Here is a 26,870-nt window from a genome sequence, read left to right as displayed (position 1 = left end):
TCATGATGCTGTAAACAAAACCTGGATTCATCCGAAAAATGACGTTCTGCCATTCGTGCACCCAGGTTCGTCGTTGAGTACATCATCGTAGGCGCTCCTGTCTGTGATGCAGCGTCAAGGGTAACCGCAGCCATGGTCTCTGAGCTGATAGTCCATGCTGCAGCAAACGTCGTCGAACTGTTCGTGCAGATGGTTGTTGTCTTGCAAACGTACTCGTCTGTTGACTCAGTGATCGAGACGTGGTTGCACGATCCGTTACAGCCATCGGATAAGATGCGTGTCATCTAGACGGTTAATGATACGAGGCCGTTGGGATCCCGCACGGCGTTCCGTATTACCCTCCTGAACCCACCGATTCCGTATTCTGCTAACAGTCATTGGATCTCTAGCAACGTGAGTAGCAATGTCATTACACGATAAACCGCAATCGCGGTAGGCTACAATCCGACCTTTATCAAAGTCGGAAAAGTGTTGACACGCATTTCTCCTCCTTACACGAGGCATCACAACAAGGTTTCACCAGGCAACGCCGCTCAACTACTGTTTGTGTATGAGAAATCGGTTGGAAACTTTCCTCGTGTCAGTACGCTAAGGTGTCGTCACCGGCGCTAACCTTGTGTGAATGCTCTGAAAAGCTAATCATTTGCATATTACAGCATCTTTTTCCTGTCGGTTAAATTCCGCGTCTGTAGCACGTCATCTTCGTGGTGTAGCAATTGTAATGGCCACCAGTGTATAATCCTACTGCATGAACTGTAGTACAACGCAGATGAATGCACATCGAACGGAGGGCAGGTCACACAAACTCATTACAGCCCACATCCGCGTGCTAACAATCGCGGACGGTGCACAAATAGAATGATAGTCTGCTATAATTAGCATTGACGACCGACATCAGCCGTACCGAAACAACTGGCACCATCATGGTGGCGATGATCGGAATAGGAAAGCAGGAAAGTACAGGCGTGATGACGGGAATGGACCGAATGAAGGTCGGAATACTTATGGCAATTATGACCGTTTCCATAATGATAACGGTGACAATCATAACGAGAATATTATTCCGGGGCCTGCCATTGAGATTCGGCCAGCTAATCTCTGCCATAATTAGCCAAACGCCAGATTGCGGACACCACAACGATGGCTGTCTGATTCGGAGGGCTTTGTGGCAAAACGAGATACGATAGTAATCTGCAATTTACTGTTTCTTGCAAGGGTAAACTGAAAGACGATTTTCCTAAAGTCCTCCTCCTAATTCAACACATTTTTCAGTCGTGTTGAGGACACAACCTTAGCTTTTCAGATGTCATCTTGGCGGTGCTTTATATGGGCATCACCAATCACAATCCAAATGATCAGTCGCTGTGTTGTTTACCCTTTGTTTGTAGATTTTGTCTTTCAGCCATGCCCATAGGTAGATATCTAAATGAATAACATCCGAAGATCTTGGTGGAAAAGGAACGTGACCGTTTCTGCCGACTCACGTTCCGGATAATGGTAGCTTTTGATGATATATTTCCTCACGATTACATAGCGTGAACATTAAGAAATATAAACTGTAGGGACAGATTCCTGAGTGCAAATGGAGGAAAAAATGTCCCATGGACATATGTCCGGAAATGCATCGTTGGCACGGTAGATGGCGTTGACGAATGACAGTTCCTCTGACCACGTGCCGTGTGTTACTTGCATGTTGCAGGCTCTGTGATTAAAGCAGGGTACTGTAAGGAGCAAAATGGTGTGGTATTCATGTCGGGAACAAACCGAGATAGTGTCTGTGTACGGCCAAACAGATGGAAACGGTAGATGGGTAGTACAGCTATACCAAAAAAAGTATCCTCACTGACTCCAACAACATCACACACAATTCCGAGTCATTTTTGGGCGTTTGTACGATCGAGTGTCCTTTCAGAGAAACAAACGTGTAGGGAGGCGGCGGACTGGGCGTACATCAGATTTGGAGGACTGGGTTCTGCACGATATTGAGACAAACCCAAATACAAACTCCAGGCACGCCGACATGGTGTAAGCCGAAGTACGATTGTATGCATCCTGTAAGACAATTGCTACTATCCCTATCACCTGCAGTCCCTTAGAGGCCACTCTGAACATACGTTGTGATGTGGTCGCGTGCAGCTCTGTACTGTGTTCCAGCACGATCTGTTGTCGCTGCACATATGCCGTCCATTTCCAGAATTTTTTCCCCAATTTCCAGTCAGGAATGCGTCTGTTCACTTTGTCGGTTATTATTACCGTTCACTCTGTAATGTGCAGTGGCCCCCGTAACGCTGGAAGAAAATATCCATCATTGTAGCCAAAGGAATCTCTTCCAATACCGCTGGAAGCTCAATTTCAAGACATTCTAGATAACGCAACCATGTAAAACGATACGGTAACATCAAACAATACTGTATGCCTAATCAGCTGACATCATATCACGCCACACGTTCACAGAGAAGCGTTCTTGAAACTGTATCCCGATAAAAGCTCGTGAGTTTTCGTCGGACCACCAATGTGAGTTACAAGTCTCTCGAATGCAAGTGGCTTCATCATTAAACAGCATTAGTGCTATTACTCGGAGGTTATCATTAAACAAAGGTAAAAGTCCAATTGTCTACCTTCATTCCCAATTCGAAGGTGTTGAACCAAATAGATACTAGAAGGAAAGATACTGTGCGCACTTAACGTCTGTCACGTAGTTGTACGTGGAATAGTTGATAAGAGTAATAGTACTGAGTATGCGTGATGATGGAATAATACGTGTTCTGCTTCTTCCACGAGCTCTCCATTTGAACGTTTATATTACGACTGATGGTCACTGCACCAGAATGATACAGTTTGAGGAAAACAAGAGTAAACCTATTTGAATGTGATACTCTGCAATTGAGACATCGTTTACCGATCCTCTATAAGTAGCAAAAGCGTCACCATTACAAAACCCTTGCACAAATACCGAATCGGCATACTCCACATTTGAAAATACGCGTTTCATGCTTTAACGTTACATTAGAATTAATTAACAAAACACAGTAACAATAACAAAATGGTTCAAATGGCTCTGAGCACTATGGGACGTAACTTCTGAGGTCATCAGTCCCCTAGAACTTAGAACTACTTAAACCTAAATAACCTAAGGACATCACACACATCCATGCCTGAGGCAGGATTCGCACCTACGACCGTAGCGGTCGCGCGGTTCCAGACTGTAGTGCCTAGAACCGCTCGGCCACCCCAGCCGCCTAACAGTTACAATTGAAAAAACACCACAATATGAAATTCAAACAAATATGACAAAGCTGAACAAACCTATAACAGCTGGAGTACCACTATGTGAAATGAAAGTTTATTTCTGTAACTAGCTGTATCTTTGTAAGCAATAAAAATTGCACTCATATAATAAGGAATGTTCTGTTCGAATTAGTCTATAATACAAACTTCTAAAATATTTGATACTCTTTCTGAAACACACTGTATAGGGAAAATTAATAACATTGATGTAAATAGATCATATAATTACTTTCGGTACCCACTTCATACTAACTCTTGCCAAATAAGCTTTAAACCCTCTTTTCTGGAGAAATAGCAATCTTTATCACCAATAATAGTATAATACAAAGCGTGAGTACACACAGCTACCGTCTTCCATCTCCCATTTAAATTAGCGCTTAAAAACCATAAGACAGTCAGTGTTGTTTCTTGGCACGCGAATGAAATGTGTGTGTTTTAATAATGCCATCAGAAAGAAGCGTAATCACTACGTCGTTACTGACTTACCCTGACCTCGATGCCACAAGTTTCGAATACGTGTTTGGCTGTACCGATGATGGGTCCTTGGTCTTTCAGGCGAGCCGACAGATCGTAGAAGATGGTTAAATTTTGTAGCTTGAATGTCCCCCTGATGTAGGTGATGCCATGCATTTCGTTTAGTTGATACTCTCTTGGCTCAAATGCAATCCTATCAAGACTCATTATGAAGCCATAGCGGAACATCATTTTGCCTTCGAGCTTAATACCGTAGACCGTTCGACTGAAAAGATAAAATATGAGTCAGGAAATATCAAAATGATTTTGAAACCTGAGCGTTTTGCAAAAACTATGTGCATTCGAAATATTTACTACTCTTAAAATACAACGTAGCCCAATAAAATGTATTTCCTGTAGATTAAAGGTTTCATTACAGCTTACATTGCACTTTTTGGGAACATCAAAATTCTATTCTAACGGTATGGATTGTTAGTCGATCGTATAATATCTAAGTATCTGCCTTAAATTTTTTGTGTTACTCTTCTTCTTATTGCTCTGCTGCTTCTTATTCCCTTAGAATCAAGGATGATGCCCATTTATTTCGTTTGTGGATACTCTGGTAAACTGATCAATATAAAATACGTGACATTCGTTGTGACTTTACAAATAATAAACTAAAACGTTAGAGCTCATAGACTGCCGTTCCTTCAGTGTACGATTCTTGAATTTGTGGGGGCGAGCTGAAAAGTAACGTTTCAGAATTTTTTATTCCTTTCTCAAAATTGATTCGAGGTATTACATGTCATGCATACTTCTGCGATATAAATGAAAGCTGGTTCGCGTATTTCTACATCTGAAAGGGAATGTCTATGCAAATTTCGCACCAGTCGCATTAGAGTATCGCTAGCAGTTCACTGTGCGTAATATTCGTTCTAATGGGCGTGAACGTTAATTACCTTTATCGAATATGGTGAGCTGATGTCAGACAAGAATGCATTTAAGGCGATAAGGACGTCACTATTAACACTTCATTGAGTTTGAACAAGGTCGTGTAACTGAGCTACGAGAAGCTGAATGATCCATCTTCTATATTGCAGAAAAGCTTGGCAGGAATACAGCCATCATAGATTACTGCTGGCAGAGATGGTCACGAGAATGTACGGTCGCAACAAGACAGGGTTCCGGCACTACCGAGAGAGAAGACCATCGTGTTCGGCGTATGTCTCTGACACATCGTACTGCACCTGCAGCAATTGGAGCGGAAGGCGGCAGCAGCAGTCAGCACCACAGTGACACAACGAACTGTTACAAATCAGTTACTTCAAGGGCAGCTCCGAGCCAGTAGACCCGTAGCGTGCAGTCCACTTACCCAAAGTCATCGCCATTTGGGACTTCAGTGTTGTCATCTTAGGACAGGGTGGGGGGTCTCTTGTATATTCTGATCAAACCTGGTTCTGTCTGGGTGCCAGTGATGGCCGTGTGTTGGTTAGAAGGAGGTCAGTTGAGAGCCTGCAGTCACCCTGTCTGCGTGCCGGACATGCTAACCCTTTACCAGCTGCCGGCCGGGATGGCCGAGCGGTTCTAGGCGCTACAGTCTGGAACCGTACGACCGCTACGGTCGCAGGTTCGAATCCTGACTCGGGCATGGATGTCCTTAGGATAGTTAGGTTTAAGTAGTTCCAAGTTCTAGCGGACTGATGACCTCAGAAGTTAAGTCCCATAGTGCTCAGAGCCATTTGAACCTTTACCAGCTTTTACGGTCTGGGGTGCGATTTCATATGACAGCAGGAGGACACGAGTGGTTATCCCCTGCACCCTGACTGTAAATCTGTACATCAGTCTGGTGATTCTATCTCTTGTCCTCCCATTCATGAAGAGCATTCCAGGGGATGTTTTCCAACAGAATAACGCTCGTCGACATACCACTGTTGTAACCCGGCATGCCCTGCGGAGTGTCGACATGTTGGCTTGATCTACTCCATCACCAGGTCTGTCACCAATCGAGAACATATTTGCATATCAGTCGACAACTCCAGCATCGTCCACTAACTGCATTAACTGTCCCTCCACTGACCGACCAAGTTCAACAGGCTTGGAACCCCACTCCACAAACTGACATCCGGCACCTGTACAACACGAAGCATGCAAGTTATTGCTTGCATTCAACGTTTTGGCGATTACACTGGCTATTAATGTACCAGCATTTGCAATAGCTTATCTCGCGCTTACATTAACCTATGGTCTTGCAATGTTAATGAATTTTCAACGTGTATACCGGAAACCTTATTGCTCTACATTAATTATATTTTGTTGCTGTGATTTTTTTCCATCATTGTATGTCAGTGCGTGAGAAATCAGCGTGCTATAATCTACTTTCTAACCGCATAAAACCTGTTTTAAGCTGAAATTCATAGAAGAATGAAAGTTTTGCACCGTGAGCGCTCCGCTGCACTGCGACATGTGCAACAATCCCACACTGTCATCGATCAGCCTCCATACAGTCCCGATTTGGTCCAACCCAAATCTTAAAGAACACTTTCGAGGACTTCACTTTGATAGTGACGAAGTGGTGCAAGCAGAGGTCGGGATATGGATCCATCCACAAAGTCATTCTACTGTGTCCATATCAGCGAACAGGTTTCTCGATGGAAAGAAAGGTGTTCGTCCGCAGGGTAAATAGTTCAAATGGCTCTGAGCACTATGGGACTTAACGCCTGAGGTCATCAGTCCCCTAGACTTAGAACTACTTAAACCTAACTAACCTAAGGACATCACACACATTCATGCCAGGGGCAGGATTCGGACCTCGACCGTAGCAGCAGCGCGGTTCCGGACAGAAGCACCTAGAACCACTCGGCCACAGTGGCCGGCGTCTGCAGGGTCACTATCTTGAGAAATATACAGGTAGACACAAAGAATAAAAATCAATGAAGTTAACGTAATTGGTTTTGCTTACAAAGCTTTAAGGTTTTCTAGATAAATAATTCGAAGGCATTACTTTTCAGCAGATGAGAAAAGGTTACTATGTTAATGGCTCATGAAAACGCTCCACCGGACACCGTTACATGGATTTTAGAGGAATAATGCTTACATAGATAATATTGTTGTGCTTTTGTTATAGAGACTGGAATTGTTCTCTTGTAACTCTGAGAAAGACTACTTTTTACGGATGTAAAAATTAAATTACTATTCCCCTAAGTATCAAAGCACAAGTCTTCGCATATTATTATCCTACATTAATGGTAAACTATCTGAACTCTTTCTTTAAATTTCAGTCACATTTAAACAGGGACGTTACCCTCAGCGCCTTGCATTTAAAAGCATCAAAATTAAAAAAAATTAAAATCTTATACACAGAAGTGACAAGAGTTATGGAATACCTCCTGATATCGTGTAGAAAGTTCTTTTGCGGCGGCGTAGTACAGCACACACCGTGGCATGGTCTCAAAATGTCGTTGGAAGTCCACTGCAGAAATATTGAGCCATTCTGCTATACAGCCGTCTATAATTGCGAAAGCGTTGGCGCAGTAGTATTTTGTGTACCAGATGACGTTTAGATTGTGTCCCATAAATCTTCGATGAGATCCGTGTCCGGCGGTCTGGGTGGCCTAATCATTCACTCTGTCAACATGTTTTTCAAATCAGTCGTGAACAACTGTGACACGGTGGCATGTAAAACTCCATGGTTATTTCGGAACATTAAGTCCATGAATGACTGAAAATAATCTCCAAGTAGCCGAATAGAACAATTTCCAGTCAACGAACGGTTCAGATGGATCAAAGCACCCAGTGCATTTCACGTACACACTTAGCTCACACCATTATGAAGCCACAACCAGCTTACACAATGATTTGTTGACAACGTGGCACATGGCTTCGTGGTATCTACCAACACTCGAGCACTATCATCAGCTCTTACCAACTGAAATCGAGTTTCGTCTGACGAGGAAACGATTTTCTTGTCGTCTAGGGTCCAAACGATATTGTCACGAGCTCAGGAAAGGTTTTTCAGTGAGTTAGCAATGGTACTCGTGTCGGTCTTCCGCTGTCATAATCCATTAATGCCAAATTTCTGGGCAATGTCCTAACGGATACGTTCGTCGTATGTCCCTCATTAATTTCTGCGGTTATGTCACGCAGTGTTATGTCTGTTAACACTGACAGCTCTACGCATGCGTCACTGCTCCCGGTCGTTAATAGAAGGCCGTCGGCCATTGCGTTGGCCGTGGTGAGAGGTAATGCCTGAAATTAGGTACTCTCGGCACATTCTTGACACTGTGGTTCTCGGAATACCGATGAGCCGTGGTAACATTTGCTGTTACGAAGAGCGCGCCGCAGTGCGTAGTGTGAAGCAGTCACCCTCCGCTTCTGGCGGTGGCGCCTCTGCAACAATCGCAGCTTTGGTGTCTCCCTCTGGTAGAAAAGGGGAAAGGTAGCCTGCTCACGTGCAATTAAGGGGCGCTATGAGCTCGGTAGGTGGTGATTCTGGTCAGTTGGTCAGCCGGGTCAGTGTGGAGCAGTCAGCGTCTGTCTGTCGTCTGGAGTGCTAGTATGTGTTAGGCCGCCAGTCTGCTCGAGTTTGTTCAGGCAATGGTCATTGGCGGTCGGATCGATCGGTTGGTCGGTCGCACACTGAGACACAAGATGACTTGTCCGTCTTGAGCGTCGGCGCATGTGAGGTCGCCACGTGAGTCCAGTCGGCCGCGCCGTATAGCGAGGGGTAGTGGCTTCGCGGCCAACACGAGTGCAACAGGAGTCAACCCACGACATCGGTCTGGCCGGTGTGAGCTGCGACGCCGTGAGGCGGGAGATCGGTGCGCCTTCCTGCGTCCGTTGAAGCGGCTGGCAGCGGACGATTCGTGAGAGCGTTTTGGGAGTGCTGCGCCAGGTTTTCGCCACACATCGAAGTTTATTAGAAGTTAAGTGATTCGTGATATGTTGCTTCATTTACCTGTTAATTTATACTTCTTTTCTCGGTCAGTCTCTCGTCCCCAGTTTTCCGTGATTTCCCTAAATCGCTTCAGGCAAATGCCGGGATGGTTCCTTTGAAAGGGCACGGCCGATTTCTTTCCCCATCCTTCCCTCACCCGAGCTTGCGCTCCGTCTCTAATGACCTCGTTGTCGACGGGACGTTAAACACTTATCTCCTCCTCCTCCTCCTCTCGTCCCCAGCTTGCTCGTCTGTCTCTCGTCCGCATTTGCTAGGCAGTTAGAGTCTGTCTGCCTGTCGGTCGGTCTGCCGTACGTTAATAGCTGCCTTTGTCATGTTTGTCGGATTCGGTGTTAACGAATTTATTGCTTGAAGTGTAACGGTCGAATTCCTGAAATATGTTTTTATCTTGACTATCATCTTGAGAGATTTTTAAATCAAGTTGCACCTTCAGTGACAAGTTAATTTTTTAATGTTAGTGTTTTGTACCATTTCCATCCCTCCTACGGGGTGCACAGTTTATGTGCTTGTATGACTTATTAAAATTTTGAGTTTAAAGTAATCTGGTGTGTTGAAGATTGGCACCAGTGTAGTCTTTCAGAGGTTGTTGTGAGCGGTCGTGACTACGGCCGTGTCAAAACGGAGCGGCAAGGCTCTCAGCCCTAAAGCTCATACTGTCAACATTTGTTCTTTCTGTCTCTGAATAAATTGTAACTTGATATTTAGAGGGTGTTTTCTTATTATAATTTTAAATCTGTTTAAAAAATAAGGGCTTTTAGGAATAAAATTTCCATTTGTATAAATAAATTTGTTTTCATCAGTTACCCACTGGCAACTATTTCCACGCTCACATAGTGTGATTAAATGTGTTAATGTTCTTGATGAATCGCTATTAAATAGAGTACATTTTTACGAAAAGGTTTTGAAAATAAATTCACGGTTCAACTGAATTCCCTTATGGTTTCCAAAGTGCAATGTCCCATGCATCTAGCTCCAACTACCATTTCGCGTTCAAAGCTTTTTAACTTCCGTCGTGCTTCCATAAGAGCGTTGGAAAACTTTTCGCATAAATCACCTGAGTCCAAATGACTGCTCCACCAATTTACTGCCCTTTCTAACTTGTGTATGCGATACTACTACCATCTGTACACGGGCATATCGCTATCCTATGACTTTTGTCGCCTCACCCTACCTGAACTCACATTTAAAAATATTCATGAAGGTGCGAAAATACCGTATACATTTTATACACACAAAGTAAGTTTACAACTTCACAAGTGCAGTCATCGCCAGGGGTCTAGTTAATACATACACTATGTGATCAAAAGTATCCGGGCGCCTGGCTGAATATGACTTACAAGATCGTGGCTCCCTCCATCGGTAATGCTGGAATTCAATATGGTGTTGGCCCACCCTTAGCCTTGATAACAGCTTCCACTCTCGCAAGCATACGTTCAATCAGGTGTTGGAAGGTTTCTTGGGGAATGGGAGCCCCCCCGTGTTCCCAGGTTCGATTCCCGGCAGGGTCAGGGGTTTTCTCTGCCTCGTGATGACTTGGTGTTGTGTGATGTCCTTAGGTTGGTTAGGTTTAAGTAGTTCTAAGTTCTGGGGGACTGATGACCTTAGTGCTCAGAGCCATTTTTTGAATGGGAGCCCATTCTTTACTTAGTGCTGCACTGGGGAGAGGTATCGATGTTGGTCGGTGAGGCCTGTCACGAAGTCGGCGTTCCAAAACATTCCAAACATGTACATAGGATTCAGGTCAGGATTCTGTGCAGGCTAGTACTTTACAGGGATGGTACTGTCGTGTAGGTACTCCACCACAGGCCGTGCATTATGAACAGGTGCTCGATCGTATTGAAAGATGCAATCGCCATCCCCGAATCGCTCTTCAACAGTGGGAAAGCAAGAAGGTGCTAAAATCACCAATGTAGGCTTGTGCTGTGATAGTGCCACGCGCCGGACAGGGTGGCCGAGCGGTTCTAGGCGCTACAGTCTGGAACCGCGCGACCGCTACGGTCGCAGGTTCGAATCCTGCCTCGGGCATGGATGTGTGTGATGTCCTTAGATTAGTTATGTTTACGTAGTTCTAAGTTCTAGGGGACTGATGACCTCAGAAGTTACGTTCCGTAGTGCTCAGAGCCATTTCAACCATAGTGCCACGCAAAACAAGAAGGGGTGCAAGCCCCTCTATGAAAAACACGGCCACACCGTAACACCACAGACTCCAACTGTTGGCACTACAAACGCTGGCATGTGACGTTCACCGGGCATTCGCCATACCCACACCCTGCCATCGGATTACCACATAAGTGTACCGTGATTCGTCACTCCACACAACGTTTTTCCACTGTTCAGTCGTCCGATGTTTACGCTCCTTACACCAAGCGAGGCGTCGTTTGGCATTTACCGGTGAGATGTGTGGCATATGAGCAGGCGCTCGGCCATGAAATCCAAGTTTTCTCACCTCCCGCCTTACTGTCGTAGTACTTGCAGTGGATCCTAATGCATTTTTGAATTCCTGTGTCATGGTGTGGATAGATGTCTGCCCTCTTACACATTACGACCCTCTTCAAATGTCGAAGGTCACTGTCAGTCAACAGACAAGGTCGGCCTGTACGGCCGGCCAGAGTGGCCGAGCGACTCTAGGCGCTATAGTCTGGAACCGCGCGACCACTACGGTCACAGGTTCGAATCCTGCCTCGGGCATGGATGTGTGTGATGTCCTTAGGTTAGTTAGGTTTAAGTAGTTCTAAGTTCTAGGGGACTGATGACCTCAGAAGTTAAGTCCCATAGTGCTCAGAGCCATTTCGGCCTGTACGCTTTTGTGCTGAACATGTCCTTTCACGTTTCCACTTCAATCTCACAGTGTACCTAGGGATGTTTAGGAGTGTGGAAATCTCGCGTACAGTCGTATGACACAAGTGACACCCAATCACCTGACGACGCTTGAAGCTCGTGAGTTCCGCGGAGCTCCCCATTCTGCTCTCTCATGATGTCTAATGACTACTGAGGTCGCCGATATGGAGTACCTGGCAGTAGGTGGCAGCACAATGCACCTAATATGGTAAATTTATGTTTTTCGGGGCGTCTGGATACTTTAGATCACACAGTGTACATAGAGCCGTGTTGTAGGCTACGTCCTTGACCAGTATTGGGTATGCCGAATGTTCTGTGTCCCATCTCAGTACTTGCTTTAATTTTGAATAAATTTCATCAACTTGGTGGTCGAAGGCTTCCGATGTAAGAAGTCACTTACAATCAACGAAAATCGGTTTCATAAATGGTAAAAGAGCGTACAATAGGGGGCACCATTTTGCCATTGGTGTTAGGAACGGCCCAAAAAAGCGAATGAATCAGCGATGATCATAGTCAGGAGGAATCAGAAGACAGTGGAAACCCGTAGATTGGAAACACACAGTGAGAATCCACAGGGCATGTTGTCTGTAATTGAGAAAGCGTCATGATAATCTTCCACAGGCAACAGATTCCGCATTAGTCTTCCATTCCGTATCCAGGAGGAAACTGTTAAAGTGGAGATAATTGCAAGAAAAATATTGAATAACAACGAAGTAATTTACATTCAACGAGTCTTAGCGCGGAAAATCAAAAGTCTGAATGTGATAGTGAAGTTAGAAAATCTGAATCGGTCTAGATATAGTGTGTATCAGTGAATTTAGACGTTAAGAAAATAAGAATCTCTGGTTGGACGGATAAAGGGGTAATATCAACAGAAGGAAATAGTGGTGTAGTGGTGTTCAAACAGGAAATCAGCGCAGAAGGCGAGTTACTGTGAGCATACCAGCGATAGTATTATTCTATTCAGAATTATCAGCTATAGTGGCCGATGTCACAAGAATAGAAAATCATAGAGGAAGCATATTAGCATTACGAACGTGTTTCCAGCAGGATGGAAGACCTAAACCAGAGACTCAATCGACATTGCGACTGTATCGCATGCGAATTTCTCGACCTCCACTATTGGGTACAGAAGTGTAGAGCTCTCCTTAATCGGTCAAGCGTGCACTACACGCAGGAAGTGACTACTAGGGTAGCGGTGTATGTGTGGTGTGCAAATGGGGTTTTTTAGGTTATAGAAACCCTCCCTTGGGATCAAAGACGATTTGCCTTGTAAATTAGCCACAACGTCCTCAGAGAACATCTGCGGTTGCGGATCAGAGATAGAAGAGGTTAACTGTTTTTGGTAAACTGGAGGAGCGTCCAAGGAAATGTCCCAGAATTAGTATCGCATACTGAAGGTTATAATGGACGTATAGTATTAGGAACAGAAAGTTGGTTGAAACTAGACGATAAGGAGAACGAAATCCTAAGTTAAGACTGGAATATTTATCGTAAGGATAGATTACTCGGCAATGAATGCGATAAAATATTGCGAGGCTATTACGGATTTCGAGTGTGAATTAATGTGGATGAAGTTAACTATCAAAGATCGGTCAAAAACGATAATCGGATGCTTTTATAGAACGCCTGGTAAGGAGCTATAATGGTAGAGCGCTTCAGACAGCACTTGCAGAATATCGTTAATAATTTTCATAGATTGGGAGTGTCACGCTATCAGAACTGGTGTCGGCGACAGCGATTCGTGTGACCTGGTTCTTGGTGTCTTGTTCGAAAATTGAGCAGGTAGTTAGAGAACCAACTCCTTCAACTTTCACAAAATCTGGTGACGCTGTACCTTTCTTTCTACCGTGTAGGCACATCTGATGATGAGGCTTGAGGCCGCGAAACTGGTCGTGTTTTAACTAACAAAAATTTTAGAAGCTGCTGGCCGAGTTCTTTCTAACATCACAACTAGTGAGGGTGACGTCTTACATCCCCTTGCAACAAACAGATCTGAACTTATTGAATCAGTCAATGTAGAGGAAGGTATAAGTGATCATAAGGCTGTGATAGCATGTATGACAACGGGTCTGACAAAGAATGTTTGGTAAGGTAGGAAGATATTTTTCTCCAGAAAGAGTGACAGCACACAAATTTCAGAGTATCTGAGTATCTGAGCAGTCACCATCAAATGTTCGGTGATGACGAAGATGTTGAAAACAAATGGAAAAAATTAAAAGGAAACATCAGTACGACCCAGACAAATATGCTCGGAGTAAGATCTTAAGGGATCGAAAAGACCCACCGTGGTTTAGTAGCCATGTCAGAAAACTGCTACATAAACAAAGAGAACTCCATCTCAGATTCGAGAGAAGTAAAGGTGTGGCTGACAAAGAAAAGCTGAACGAAAAGAAAATGGACGTAAGGAGAGCAATGAGAGAAGCGATCAATGACTTTGAAAATAAAACTTTAACAACCGATATGAGTACAAACCCTAAGAAGTTTTGATCGTATGTAAAATCAGTAAATCAGTAAGTGGGTCAAAATCATCTCTTCATTCACTCAGTGACCATAATGGCACCGAAATGGAAGATGAGAGGGAGAAGGCCAAAAACTAAATTCGGTCTTCCGAAATTGTTTCACCACGGAGGATTGTAACACTGCCCCTTCTTTCAGTCGTCGGTATGGCAGATATTGAGATAAGCGGTCGCGAAATAGAAAAAAAATCTACACTCGCTTAATAGTAGAAAGGCGTCAGGACCAGATGAGACACCTGTAAGATTCTACAAAGATTATGCGAAAGATCTTTCCCACTTTCTAGCAGTAATTTATTGTAGATCGCTTGAGCAACGAAGGATACCTAGCGACTGGAAGAAAGCGCAGGTCATTCCCGTTTCTAAGGATGGCTGTAGGACAGATGCACACTATCATAGACCTACATCATTGACGTCAATCTGTTGTAGAATTATGGAACATGTTTTATGCTCAAGAATTATGACTTTCTTGGAGAAGGAAAATCTGATCTATAAAAATCAACATGCATTCCGCCAACAGATTCCTGCGAAACTCAGCTCGCTCTGTTTCTCCATCAGATACACAGTGCCGTAGACAATGGCGCTCAGGTTGATGTCCTGTCTATTGACCTCACAAAGGCATTTGATACAGTCCAGCTCTGCCGTTTAGTGAAAAAAAATTCGAGCTTAAAGTATCGGAGCAGATTTGTGACTGTATTCAAGACTTTCTTGCAGACAAAACTCAACTCATCGCTCTTAACGGAACAAAATCGACAGATGTAAAGATAATTTCCGGTGCACCCCAAGGAAGTGTGATAGTACCGTTACTGCTTACAATATGTATAAATGATGTAGCAGAAAGCGTTGGGTGCTCTCTAAGGCAGTTCGCAGATGATGCGATTGTCTATAACAAAGTAACAACTCCAGGCGATAGTAAGTTTGCAGAATGACGTTCAGAGGATTGATGATTTATGCGGGCAATGGCATTTGACCCTGACTGAACGTTGACAAATGTAACATATTGCGCATACATAGCTAAAGAAATCCTTTACTCTATAGCTACGCTGTTGATAACAAACCCCTGTGTCTGCCGTAAAATATCTAAGAGTAACTATCCTGAGCGACCTTAAGTGGAATAATCACATAAAACCAACAGTGGGAAAAGCGGATGCCAGACTTGATTCATAGGAAGAACCCTAAGGAAATGTAAGGCGTTTGTTCGGCCGATTCTTGACTATTGCTCATTTATCTGGGATGGCGATAGGAGAGAGAGAGAAGATCCAACGAAGAGCCGCGCGTTTCGCCACGGGATCGTTTACCCGGCATGAAAGCAATACAGAGATGCTCAACAAACTCCATTGGCTGACGTCACAAGAGAGGCTTCGTGCATCACGGAGAGATTTACTATTGAAGTTTTGAGAGAGAACTTTCCGGGAATAGTCGAACAACATATTGTTTCCCCCCCACACACCTCTCGCGTAATGACCATAAGGAGAAAATTCGAGAAATAAGAGCCAACACAGAGACTTGACAGCAATCATTCTTCCCACGCACTGTTCGTCGGTGGAACAGGATTGGAGAGCTCAGTTAGTGGTACAGAATGTACCCTCCACCACACACCACTAGGTGGCTTGCGGAGTATGATGTGGGTGTAGATGTAGATTCAGCACGTAAAGTGATCTGGAAATCTAATTATTGAAGTTTGAAAGTTGTCGTAGAAGATGTATAGAACAGAGTTGTGATAGAATACGGTCTCTTTATTAGGAATGAGAGACGAGAAAGACTAGTATACCTCTGCAACAAATTTCAGCTGGTGATAGCGTATACAGTGATAAAAAATCGCTACAAAGGTGTGGAGACTAGAGACGATCCCAACTAGATTATGTCATGGTCAGACAGAGATTCCGAAACCAGGGACTGAATTGTAAAACGACCCTAGCAGCAAATATTGACTCAGATCACGGTTTAGTAATAATGATTACGCTAAAGTTTAAGAGAATTATCCGGCACAATTAATGTGGAAAGAAGTAGAATACTGAAGTACCGAGAATGATGATGTACGTTTGAATTTCTCTAAGGTTGTAGAAGAAGCTATAACAATACGGGAGTAAGTAGTTCAATTGAAAAGGAAAGGACATCTCTAAAAAAAAGGGAAATCACTGAGCTTTCGATGCAAAGAAGTAACTGGTACGAGGAGCTAACTGGCAAGAATGCATGGGTTCCAGAAGAATTCAATCTATCGACGAAACATTTTGAGGGAAAGACAGAAATTCAGCAATATAATGGATTGGTGCATAAGTTCGTAGCACCTATCCAGAAGTTCACAAAAAACAGCGAACACCTAACAGAGTCTTTGGCCATTAATAACATGTCTGCCAACTCTGGGGTAAATTTTCTATTCCGCGACTGTAGAAGTTACGTGATCTTCAGGCGAAGAACTCGTCTAGCTATGTTCGCAACGCATTTTCATGCGAAATCCCTTTGAAGGCTGTTCGACAGAGAGTGTAAAAAGTGATAATTTGTGTGCGCAAGATCAGATGAATAAGATGGGTGCGGAATGATTTCTCCACTCCTGTAATAATTTTCGTCAGTCTCGCAGAGTACGGGCGGGCGTTATCAGGGAGTAGCCTCACTTTACGTACTCTTGTTGGTCGTTTTTTTTGAACTGCGTCTGCAAGACGACTCAGTTGTTGACAGTAAATACCAGCAGTGATGGTTACCCTCCGGGAAGCAATTTGTAGTACACCCCACAGTCGCTGTTCCATGAGATCCGTAACATTATATTTTGGGGATGCGCGCAAGTATATGTATGGGGAACTGCTGCTTTGTTTGGCCCCAAACATTCCTTTCTCTCCTTATGTTAGCATAATGACACCATTTCTCGTAATCACTGATGATAAACGTTAAGAGTGGTCGGTGTTGTTCGTGAGCCAACTAAAGGTAAGCAAGCAGAGGTCTACATCTGTCCGCTCGCTGGTTTTTTTGATTTTGGATTATTGCGTGCCGTATCCATACACGTGATTTTTTGACGCTCCCAGTTGCATGCAAATGTCGCTCGATGGTGTAATGATCACAGTTCATCACATGTGCCAGTTCTCGAGCACAGTGACGTCGATCACTGTGGTTTAATGCGTTTAAACGATCTTCATGAAACTCACTAGGTCTTCCTGAACGTGGAGAGTCACTATTGTCAAAACCATTTCTTGCGGTTCTCTGTCCAGTAGCATTATCCCCATACACGATGAAAATATTTCTGGCTGCCTTCACTGCTTTCACGCCTCTATAGAACTCATACAGAAGAATATGTCGCCAGCCGCGGTGGGCGAGCGGTTCTAGGCGCTTCAGTCCGGAGCCGAGCGACTGCTACGGTCACGGGTTCGAAACCTGCCTCGGGCATGGATGTGAGTGATGTCCTTATGTTAGTTAGGTTTAATTAGTTCTAAGTTCTAGGGGACTGATGACCTCAGACGTTAAGTCCCATAGAGCCATTTGAACCATTTTTTGAAGAATATGTCAGAAATGTTCCGATTTCTCCACAAGGCAGTCGGTTTTCTAGTCTCCCTACACTATCCGCAAATGAAAAAAAGACAATACATAAACTCAAGTAGTAACAGTGAACTACAAATAAAAATCGAGGAAAAATCAAACCAACCTAAATACCATAATGCAAAAAGAAAACGCAACGAACCTATGCACCAACCCAGTACACTCAAAAGCCAAAACGTCACGTTTACCTGCTTAAGATGCTCAAATTCGGAACGCAGTTTATTGGCGGCTCTGTGTGGCATGGGCCAAACACCTGCCCATTATAGGATAGGTTGTAAGAATGGCTCACAGTACAGTAAATCGATCAACCATGAAAGTTTAGATTCGTGCAGAGACGCCAAACGACGTTGGTCACAGTTCTAAAACTTTACTGGTGCTGTGGATATAGGAAAAAGCGTCTGTAGTCGTACGGCTAGCGGAGATAGAACTCGAGTCAGTGAAAAAGACGTTAAAAGGAACAAGAATGTCGAAGCAATATTGTGATGCAATCTCAAATTATTAGCTATGGAGATAAATTATGAAATGTCGGATGAGGAGGGAATTACATCCAAATGGCACGGGCAGCTTTCTAGAGCAGAAGAAATATTGGATGAGTTGGAGGATTAGGACTGAAACTCCGGTAGATATCGGGCCACTGGGCACGTGACCCGAGCTCGGTCTGAAAAAAACTGGACAGTGAACATGGCTCGCACCTCGAAAAAAAAGACATAAAAAAACAAAGAAAATCACTGCAATATTTGCTTCACACGATTTGGGGAAACTCTGGAAAATTTAAATTTTGATAACCAATTAATGATTCAAATTAGGCCCCTCATGAATGAGAGTCCGAAAATTTTTGGATTTCTTCATACTGTAGAGCGTTTCAAAACATTGTCTGGTGCATATACAATATTCTGTGAGGCAATATGAAAATATAGACGTATGGATGTGAACATTGATGAGCAGCAAGAAGGTGCTTCCACATACCACTGAACTCGATGTTCATGACGAAAAGAGAATGTAACACAAAAATTGTGACATACCAATACAACCAATTAATTGCAGAATTTTTGTGAGGTTTATTGATATGTAGTACTTTAGATACAGCATCTCTAAAAAATCAGTGACTGATAACCAGAAACATAATTTTAAACAGAAAGTTGCTATTTTCTCTATTACACTTGACTGGTTTCGGTTAAATCACTTGAGATACTGAATGTCGATGATGAGGTGGTAGTATCAGCAATAATCATGAAATAACACATTATACTCAACAAATCGTCTGTGTAAAATGTAAATAATTACGCTACCAGAAAAATAATTAGTACACCTGGAAAGTACGTCGTTTTTGATCCGATGACGGCATGTGCTACCTGGGGGATAGTACATGAACTGATAACGTTTTCAAGGTCGCCCGCCAATAGAAACGCAGCGGCATAGCTACCACAGAGTCAGTTCCACCTACCCTTTAATAAAGAATGATCACATCTAGCAGACTCATTGTTGTGCAAACGTGTGAAGCAAGCAGGCAACCATGCCACGTAGACGCAATCGTGCTTTCTACAGGCAACAGAGAATTTGAAAGGGGTCAACTTGTGGCCTTCCGAGTGACAAGATGGTCTTTTCGGAGAAGTGCCACACAGGTTGATCGTCCCACGTCAGCTGCGCAGCGATGCTGGTATCAGTGGTCACGTGAACATTCTCATACTCGTAGACGAGATTCAGTATATTCAGGCAACATGCCCGCCAGGATCGTTGTTTTCTAAAGGCAGCAATGGCAGATCGTAAGCTACCACAGTACGGATAAGACATGTCAACAAAACAATTGTGAACCGAGTATCAGCAGTGGGACTGTGGACAGGAACACCTCTAGCCCGTCTTCCACTCACGGCAGGGCATCAAAGTGCACATCTCGACTGGTGCCGCCAGAGGATCACTACTAATGTAAAATGGCGCACCGTGGTCTTTAGCGATAAAGCAGATTCTGCCTGCATGCAGGTGATGATCGTTTGCGCGTACGACGTAGATATGATGAGTCCTGCTGTTAGAGTGAATTCTTCCAAGACACACCATATCAGGCAATCTGGTCTGGGGTGCAATAAGATACAAATCTCGTTCACCTTTCTTGTTTCTGTAGGGGACGCTAACCAGAGCTCCGTGCGTGCGGAATCTTGATAGACTGGTTCTTTTGCCGTTCTTGCCTCAGTTGGTAAGTTCCTATGGGACCAAACTGCTGAGGTCATCGGTCCCTAGGCTTACACACTATTGAATCTAATTGTACTAACATACACTAAGGACTACACACACACACACACACACACACACACACACACACACTCCCATGCACGAGGGAGGACTCGAACCTCGGACGCCGAGAGCCGCGCGAACCGCGGCAAGGCGCCCATAGACCGAGTGGCCACCGTGTGCGGCTTTGCAACGGGAAGGTGATGTGTGTTGCCGCGCTGGATTAGCCGAGCGGTCTAGGGCGCTGCTGTCATAGACTGTACGGCTTGGCCCGGTGGATGTTAGAGTCCTCCCTCGTGCATGGGTGGGTGTGTTTGTCCTTAGAATAATGTAGGTTGAGTAGTGTGTAAGCTTAGGGACTGATGACCTTAGCAGTTAAGTCCCATAAAATTTCACACACATTTGAACTTATTTTTGATGCTTGTTCCATCAGCATAATGCACGCACACACACTTCCCTTGAAACTCAATTTGGTCTTCAAGACGTGCAGCAACTTCCCTGGCCAGCACCATCTCTGATCTCCAATGATTTGACGGGACGAGAAGTGACTTGTGCGACTCATCACCCACCAAGTCTTAGAGAACTACGTGAACAGGTCGAGCAGGCGTGGCGCAATGTATCATAGTTCAGCATTCGCCATCTATATGAATGACTGGGTATTAGAGTTAGCAGCTGCATTGCAGCCCGTGGAGGTTAAAACACATACTAATCCAGGTAATTCAGTACGGATCAATCCCTGTTACCCCAGAACAGCTTGTGCTGTTCATCTGTAAATGTAATCATTTGATGTACTCCATACGCACTGTGGCAGTAATAAATCTTGAGTGAACTGGGAACTTGTAAAAGGGTGTACCGACTCTATTTCCGGTAGTATGACGTTGACTAATAATGGAAAGCGTGATCTGCTTTGTTCTGTTCGCAAAGAGTGACGAAGAGCACGAGTAGTGTGTCCGTAAATTATTTGTCATTTTAGATTTTGGAACTATATCATATATTTACAACACGTGAAAAGGTAACACACACTTTCTGTTCCTTTATCCCACATTATGCAGATTCGACGAAAAATAGGCGCGACGTATGAGAAATCTTAGTTTGTAATCTGGTTAGTAGAACTAAAGCTCGATATCCTACCACAATGATACTGTTTGACAGTGTGGAAGGGCACCACCCTCCCGAGCAAGTATTCGGGTTTAGAATACGTTATTTACAGAAACAGGAGCGGGACGATCATCGTTTCCAGACGCCAACAGGAACAACGAACGACGGACTTCTGCAAGGAGTGTCACAAAAAATTAGTGCGCACAGCGGCCAGAGATCAACAATGCACAAAATCTTGCAAAAGAGGTTACGTCTTTATGTCTACAAGGTGCAACTGCTTCAGGTACTTAAATCGAAGGGCAAAAATCAGCGCGAACAGTATGCAGTGCTAACCAAGGTTTACGCAAACAATTACCCCTCAGAAAATATTTCTTTCACTGTTGAGTCAATTTTTCAAGTATCCCGGAAACTCTGCTGTTGTAATGTTCCTTTATGGCCATTAAAAATGTTTCAAATGGCTCTGAGCACTATGGGACTTAACATCTGTGGTCATCAGTCCGCTACAACTTAGAACTACTTAAACCTAACTATCTTAAGGACATCACACGCATCCATGCCCGAGTCAGGATTCGAACCTGCGACCGTAGCGGTCACGCGGTTCCAAACTGAAGCGCCTAGAACCGCACGGCCACACCGGCCGGCTTATGGCCATTAGACTGAAATGGAGAGACGGCTTCTTAAGGTCAACGTGTGATCAGACTTTCGTAAGTAACTGCATCGTAAGTCCACTATTTTCCAGCCATCCAACCGTCAACAGTGATATTCACCTGGAAAAGATATAAGAATTGGAACACTTGAAACTTGACCTCAAGTTTCCAGATGGGTGGACTGGACGAGATGGACGGACTCCGTAGCCATCACGGTCATCTGACAACTTGCTACGGGCTTTTTTCACGGGTATGTCGAGCTAAGGTAAAGGACTCAAACACGAGACGCCCATTTGCAATCCATTTGAGCATGTCGCCCTCAACACACCTTTTATGCTGCTAGTTTGGCCTGTGCAGAGACATTCAAGAGAATCTTAGACGTTAACTATCAACAGATCCTGAGTATCCTAACAATCGCTTGTTAAGAGGTCAGGAGGTGATTGGTGAATCGTTGTACGATCAATAGATCGCGCCATGGTTTCTAGTAGAACATCACACCTTTGCCTTAGGAGAGCGTGGTTCGCGCGAATATCGGAGGCGAGGGCAGTGACCGTCAGACCGGAAAGCTGAAACGTTTCACTCGGGGTGAGGTGGCCAAGTTCGAGCCTGGTGGCGAGGCGAGTAGTGTGCCGGCAGTTGGTGGCTGGTGAAAGTTCGGCAGTTAACAGTCAAAGGCTCTGAGTGTAGCAGCGATACATGGAAGACACACTCAGGTGGTTCCTGGGTTGCAAACCAGTATTGCCTCGGTTACGGCCGGCTGCAAACCTTTGAACGCGTGGAGCGCGTGTCATGGGAAGGAGACTGTTATGTACTTCAGCAACCGACCGGTCCTAGAGATGGACCGCCGCTGTGTCGGCTCCTCGTTGTTCTTCCTGGATCGTAGTACGGATGTGTCTGGTGAGCTTCCGATTTGGTATGTCGGATGCGGGTGAGCAGAGCATCGGCAGTAACCATAGGTATAACTGCCATTTCCTGTACGAATCGTTGACTATTCAGTTCGATAGTTTTCCGATTTTTTGTTTCTTTATTTAATGCTTCAGTCTGTTATTTGCTGTAAGGCATCGCATTTATGTTTTAAGCGGATTCATTTAAAGAGCGACCTCCTGCATGTACTACACTACTGGCCAATAAAATTGCTACACCAAGAAGAAATGCAGATGATAAACGGGTATTCATTGGACAAATATATTATACTAGAACCGACATGTGATTACATTTTCACGCAATTTGGGTGCATAGATCCTGAGAAATCAGTACCCAGAACAACCACCTCTGGCCGCAATAACGGCCTTCATTCGCCTGGGCATTGAGTCGGACGGAGCTTGGATGGTGTGTACCGGTACAGCTGCCCATGCAGCTTCAACACGATGCCACAGTTCATCAAGAGTAGCGACTGGCGTATTGTCACGAGCCAGTTGCTCGGCCACCGTTGACCACACGTTTTCAATTGGCGAGAGATCTGGAGAGTGTGCTGGCCAGGGCAGCGGTCGAACATTTTCTGTATCCACAAAGGCCCTTACAGGACCTGCAACATGCGGTCGTGAATTATCCTGGTGAAATGTAGGGTTTCGCAGGGATCGAATGAATGGTAGAGCCACGGGTCGTAACACATCCGAAATGTAACGTCCACTGTTCAAAGTGCTGTCAATGCGAACAAGAGGTGACCGAGACGTGTAACCAATGGCACCCCATACAATCGCGCCGGGTGATACGCTAGTATGGCGATGACGAATGCACGCTTCCAGTGTGCGTTCACCGCGATGTCACCAAACACGGATGCGACCGTCATGATGCTGTAAACATAACCGGGATTCATCCCGAAAAATGACGTTCTGCCATTCCTGCACCCAGGTTCGCCGTTGAGTACACCATCACAGGCGCTCCTGTCTGTGATGCAGCGTCAATGGTAACCGCAGCCATGGTCTCCGAGCTGATAGTCCATGCCGCTGCAAACGTGGTCGAACTGTTCGTGCAGATGGTCGTTGTGTTGCAATCGTCCCCGTCTGTTGACTCAGGGATCGAGACGTGGCAACACGATCGTGTCATCTCGACTGCTGGTGATACGAGGCCGTTGGGATACATCACTGCGTTCCGTATTATCCTCCTGAACCCACCGATTCCATATTCTGCTAACAGTCATTGGATCTCGAACAACGCGAGCGGCAATGTCGCGATACGATAAACCGCAATCGCGATAGGCTACAATCCGACCTTAATCGAAGTCGGAAAGGTGATGATACGCATCTCTCCTTACACGAGGCATCACAACAACGTTTCACCAGGCAATGCATGAGAAATCAGTTGGAAACGTTCCTCATGTCATCACGTTGTAGGTGTCGCCACCGTCGCCAACCTTGTGTGAATTCTCTGAAAAGCTAATCATTTGCATATCACATCTTCTTCTTGTCGGTTAAACTTTGCGTGTGTAGCACGTCATCTTAGTGGTGTGGCCAGTAGTGCGTTACTGGAGCGCGAATTTCATTTTCCACTTTGTGGATGTTTTTACTACCTAGTTTGACTGTGTCTTTTTTTTATCGTTTGCAAGGGTGTTGGGGGGGGGGGGGGGGGGGGGGGGGGGGAAGGCTCTTAATCTTAATTATTAGGCCCTGTAAGCCTCTGCCAGTTAGGACTTCACTTTGTTACTACATTTTTGTAGTGCCTATAATGTTGTTCGGAAGGTTATGTTCAACCTGTTGTTAGTCAGGGTTCGTTAGCCAACCGAAAGCGTTAGCTTGGCGTTAGTGCTCCGCCCCAAGTGGTGGTTACCTGTTCAGCCCCTCGCCCACGTAACGTGAGTTTTGCATAATTTGTGGTTGGCAGTCGAACTTGGTGCTCTGTAACTGTAATTAGATTTTGGCCGCTTCACAAGTTTCGTTGATTGGGCTCTGTTAACTCATTGAAAAAATATTTTCTTCGTTTTCTTGTTGCTGTAATTGTGACTGTCGTGTGGCGGCATTCGGTCTGTAGTAGAGGCCTGGCCCAGTTCCAGTACTAAATTCTGTATTTTTCTGTCAAATATGCTACCATTTCTGTTTCTTTTCGGGAGACTTGGTTGAAAGATTAAGCGCAGCGTCCCAAAGAGGAGCCAAGTCCACGCTCGACAAAACGGCCAACCGGGTGCAGGTGGTCCTGCGCTCCTTGATCTTCCCGAGCACACAACGCCTTGCCATGACCGGACTGGAAAGCACGTCGATGTGTCTATTTGTGTCTTAATCATTCCGCGCCTACTGGATCTTTACTTTTAATTTTTTTCTAGGTCTTTTAAATTGTTGAAGTGTGGACTGGTTAATTTTTCAGTTGAGTAAATACTAGATTTGTTCAATTAAATGTGTTTATGCAATTGTGGCTCGGCCAACTGAATGGTCATTAATCTTACACCTTGTATGCACTGATGGTTTTTGAAAAGGCCAAATTCTAGGATATTTATGATCTGGTAAATTCATGAAGCTTCTCATTAGTTATTCAGAACTAAATATTTACCATAAGTTTTCTCTGGCTATTTCTCTTGCATATCTTTCATTCCTTTGCTATTTGTATGGTAATATTCTTTTATGGTGTTTATTTTGGATTGTGTATCTTAAACTTTCTCCGACAAAGAATTTTTAGCTCTTTTGTTGTACTGCTGCTACAGGTGTTATTATTGTTTTTAATTTGTCTGCTATTAATGAACCTGGTACAGATTTTTGATTGTAAGTTATCCTGTTTCCCAATAGCCAATACCATTGGAGGTGTTATTCCAATAAATAAATAAATAAATCGAACTTAGTTTGTTCTGTTAAAATAAAGAGAAAGTTCACAATGCGAAAGATATTCAATCTCATTATGGCTCTGTCCTTCCTACCGCAGACAGTCTGACGCGGGTATTGCGTACCATCAGGGAACTCATAAATCCATATTTTACGCTTGCCAAGGGATCATGGTATGGCAGATAATAGATGTCTAACGTGTGAATGATTGACCATTGCGATATTAGACGAATGATTGAAATGCTCTGAAATAAGAAGAATGGATGGACGATTATTAATCAATCGAAGATGCGATGACATGAAACGACATCAGTGCATGCCACTCAGTGATGTTGAATTGTAGCTCGCACCTTGGCACTGTGTAACGTTACTATGTCGGTGAGTCAGAAACAATGTGCCTTAATCGAGTTTCGAATTCGTAGAGTTCTTCAACACATGGGGCACCGTCTGCTTCAGTAAGACAGTGCCAGACCACACATGAGCGCTGCGGCATATTCAATAATTCGATGTCTTGGGTTCACCATCATCGACCACCCTCCATATAGTCCCGACCTGACCTGTTTGCAAAACTTAAAAGAACACCATCGAGGACTCCACATTGATAGGGATGAACCGTGCAAGCGGAGGCGAGGTTGTGGTTCCGTCAGCAATGTCAAACATTCTACAATGGCGGTATCAACAAAATTGGTCTCTCGTTGGGAGAAGTGTGTTGGTCACCAGGGCGACTATATTGAGAAATAAATATGTAGACATGAAGACTAAAGGTATAGATTGTTAATAATGTTTGTTTTCTTTAAAAAGCTTGAAGATTTTTCACATGAAAAATTAAAAGGCTTTAATTTTCAGCACGACTTCGTAATTTATGGACACCCTTTGTTAAGCCATTATTTTAAAGATATTTAGAAGTCCATGACTACCTTACAAGGAATGTTCATAAGGACAGAAGCTGGTAAAAATGCAGTTAAAGGAAGTATAAACTGACAACGCCTAGATATGATTGTTGAAGGAGCTTGTATTTATCGTAATCATAACCGTTCTCATTGTGTCGGTAATGTGATGACTGAAGGCTGCACGGACACGGAGCAAGAAACGATAATTTGTTTATGGATATAATTCTGGCCAAAGAGCAATTTATGTTCGTGGTGAAATGAGTATAGCTCGAGAATGGTTCTACGTATTGTGTTTATCTGTTGCACGTCAAGTACAGGTAACGATATTTTCATGGAACTCTAGCACCACTAACGGGGGAGGGGGGGGGGGGGGTGCAAAAATTGCCCACAGTACTTGTTTTATATGTGTAATATGTGTATATGTGTAATATGTCTATTTGTTGAAGTGAAGAAGCAAGAATGTAGGTAGTTGTAGAAAAATATCTAGAGTATGTGCTGTCATGGTTTTATAATTTTTGTCAATTACTATAATATTATTATCATATTTAAGTTCGGGCAGTTTTTGCCTCCCCCTCTTTAGACATCGGTGAGACCACTTTTCTAATTAAAATATTTCTAAATATGGCAGAAAGAAATGCAGTTACTGACTGTTGGTACCGCTGTATTGTGTAGCCATTCTTGTTTTGAAATAA

The 26,870-nt window shown here is 44.1% G+C and overlaps 1 protein-coding gene across 1 annotated transcript in view; it reads right to left on the bottom strand.

Moving 5' to 3' along the window:
* LOC126481629 (uncharacterized) overlaps positions 1 to 26,870 on the bottom strand; it is a 57,371-nt gene that overhangs the window by 17,997 nt on the left and 12,504 nt on the right. The window contains exon 3 of the mRNA XM_050105518.1: positions 3,775 to 4,027. Within this exon, the coding sequence (XP_049961475.1) occupies positions 3,775 to 4,027 (253 nt within the window). The remainder of the gene's footprint in view (positions 1 to 3,774; positions 4,028 to 26,870) is intronic.

The sequence above is a fragment of the Schistocerca serialis genome, chromosome 5 (genome assembly GCF_023864345.2).
Source record: "Schistocerca serialis cubense isolate TAMUIC-IGC-003099 chromosome 5, iqSchSeri2.2, whole genome shotgun sequence".
NCBI lineage: Eukaryota > Metazoa > Arthropoda > Insecta > Orthoptera > Acrididae > Schistocerca > Schistocerca serialis.
Note: the sequence above shows the minus strand (reverse complement) of the source record. Positions and strands in the feature narration are given on the sequence as shown.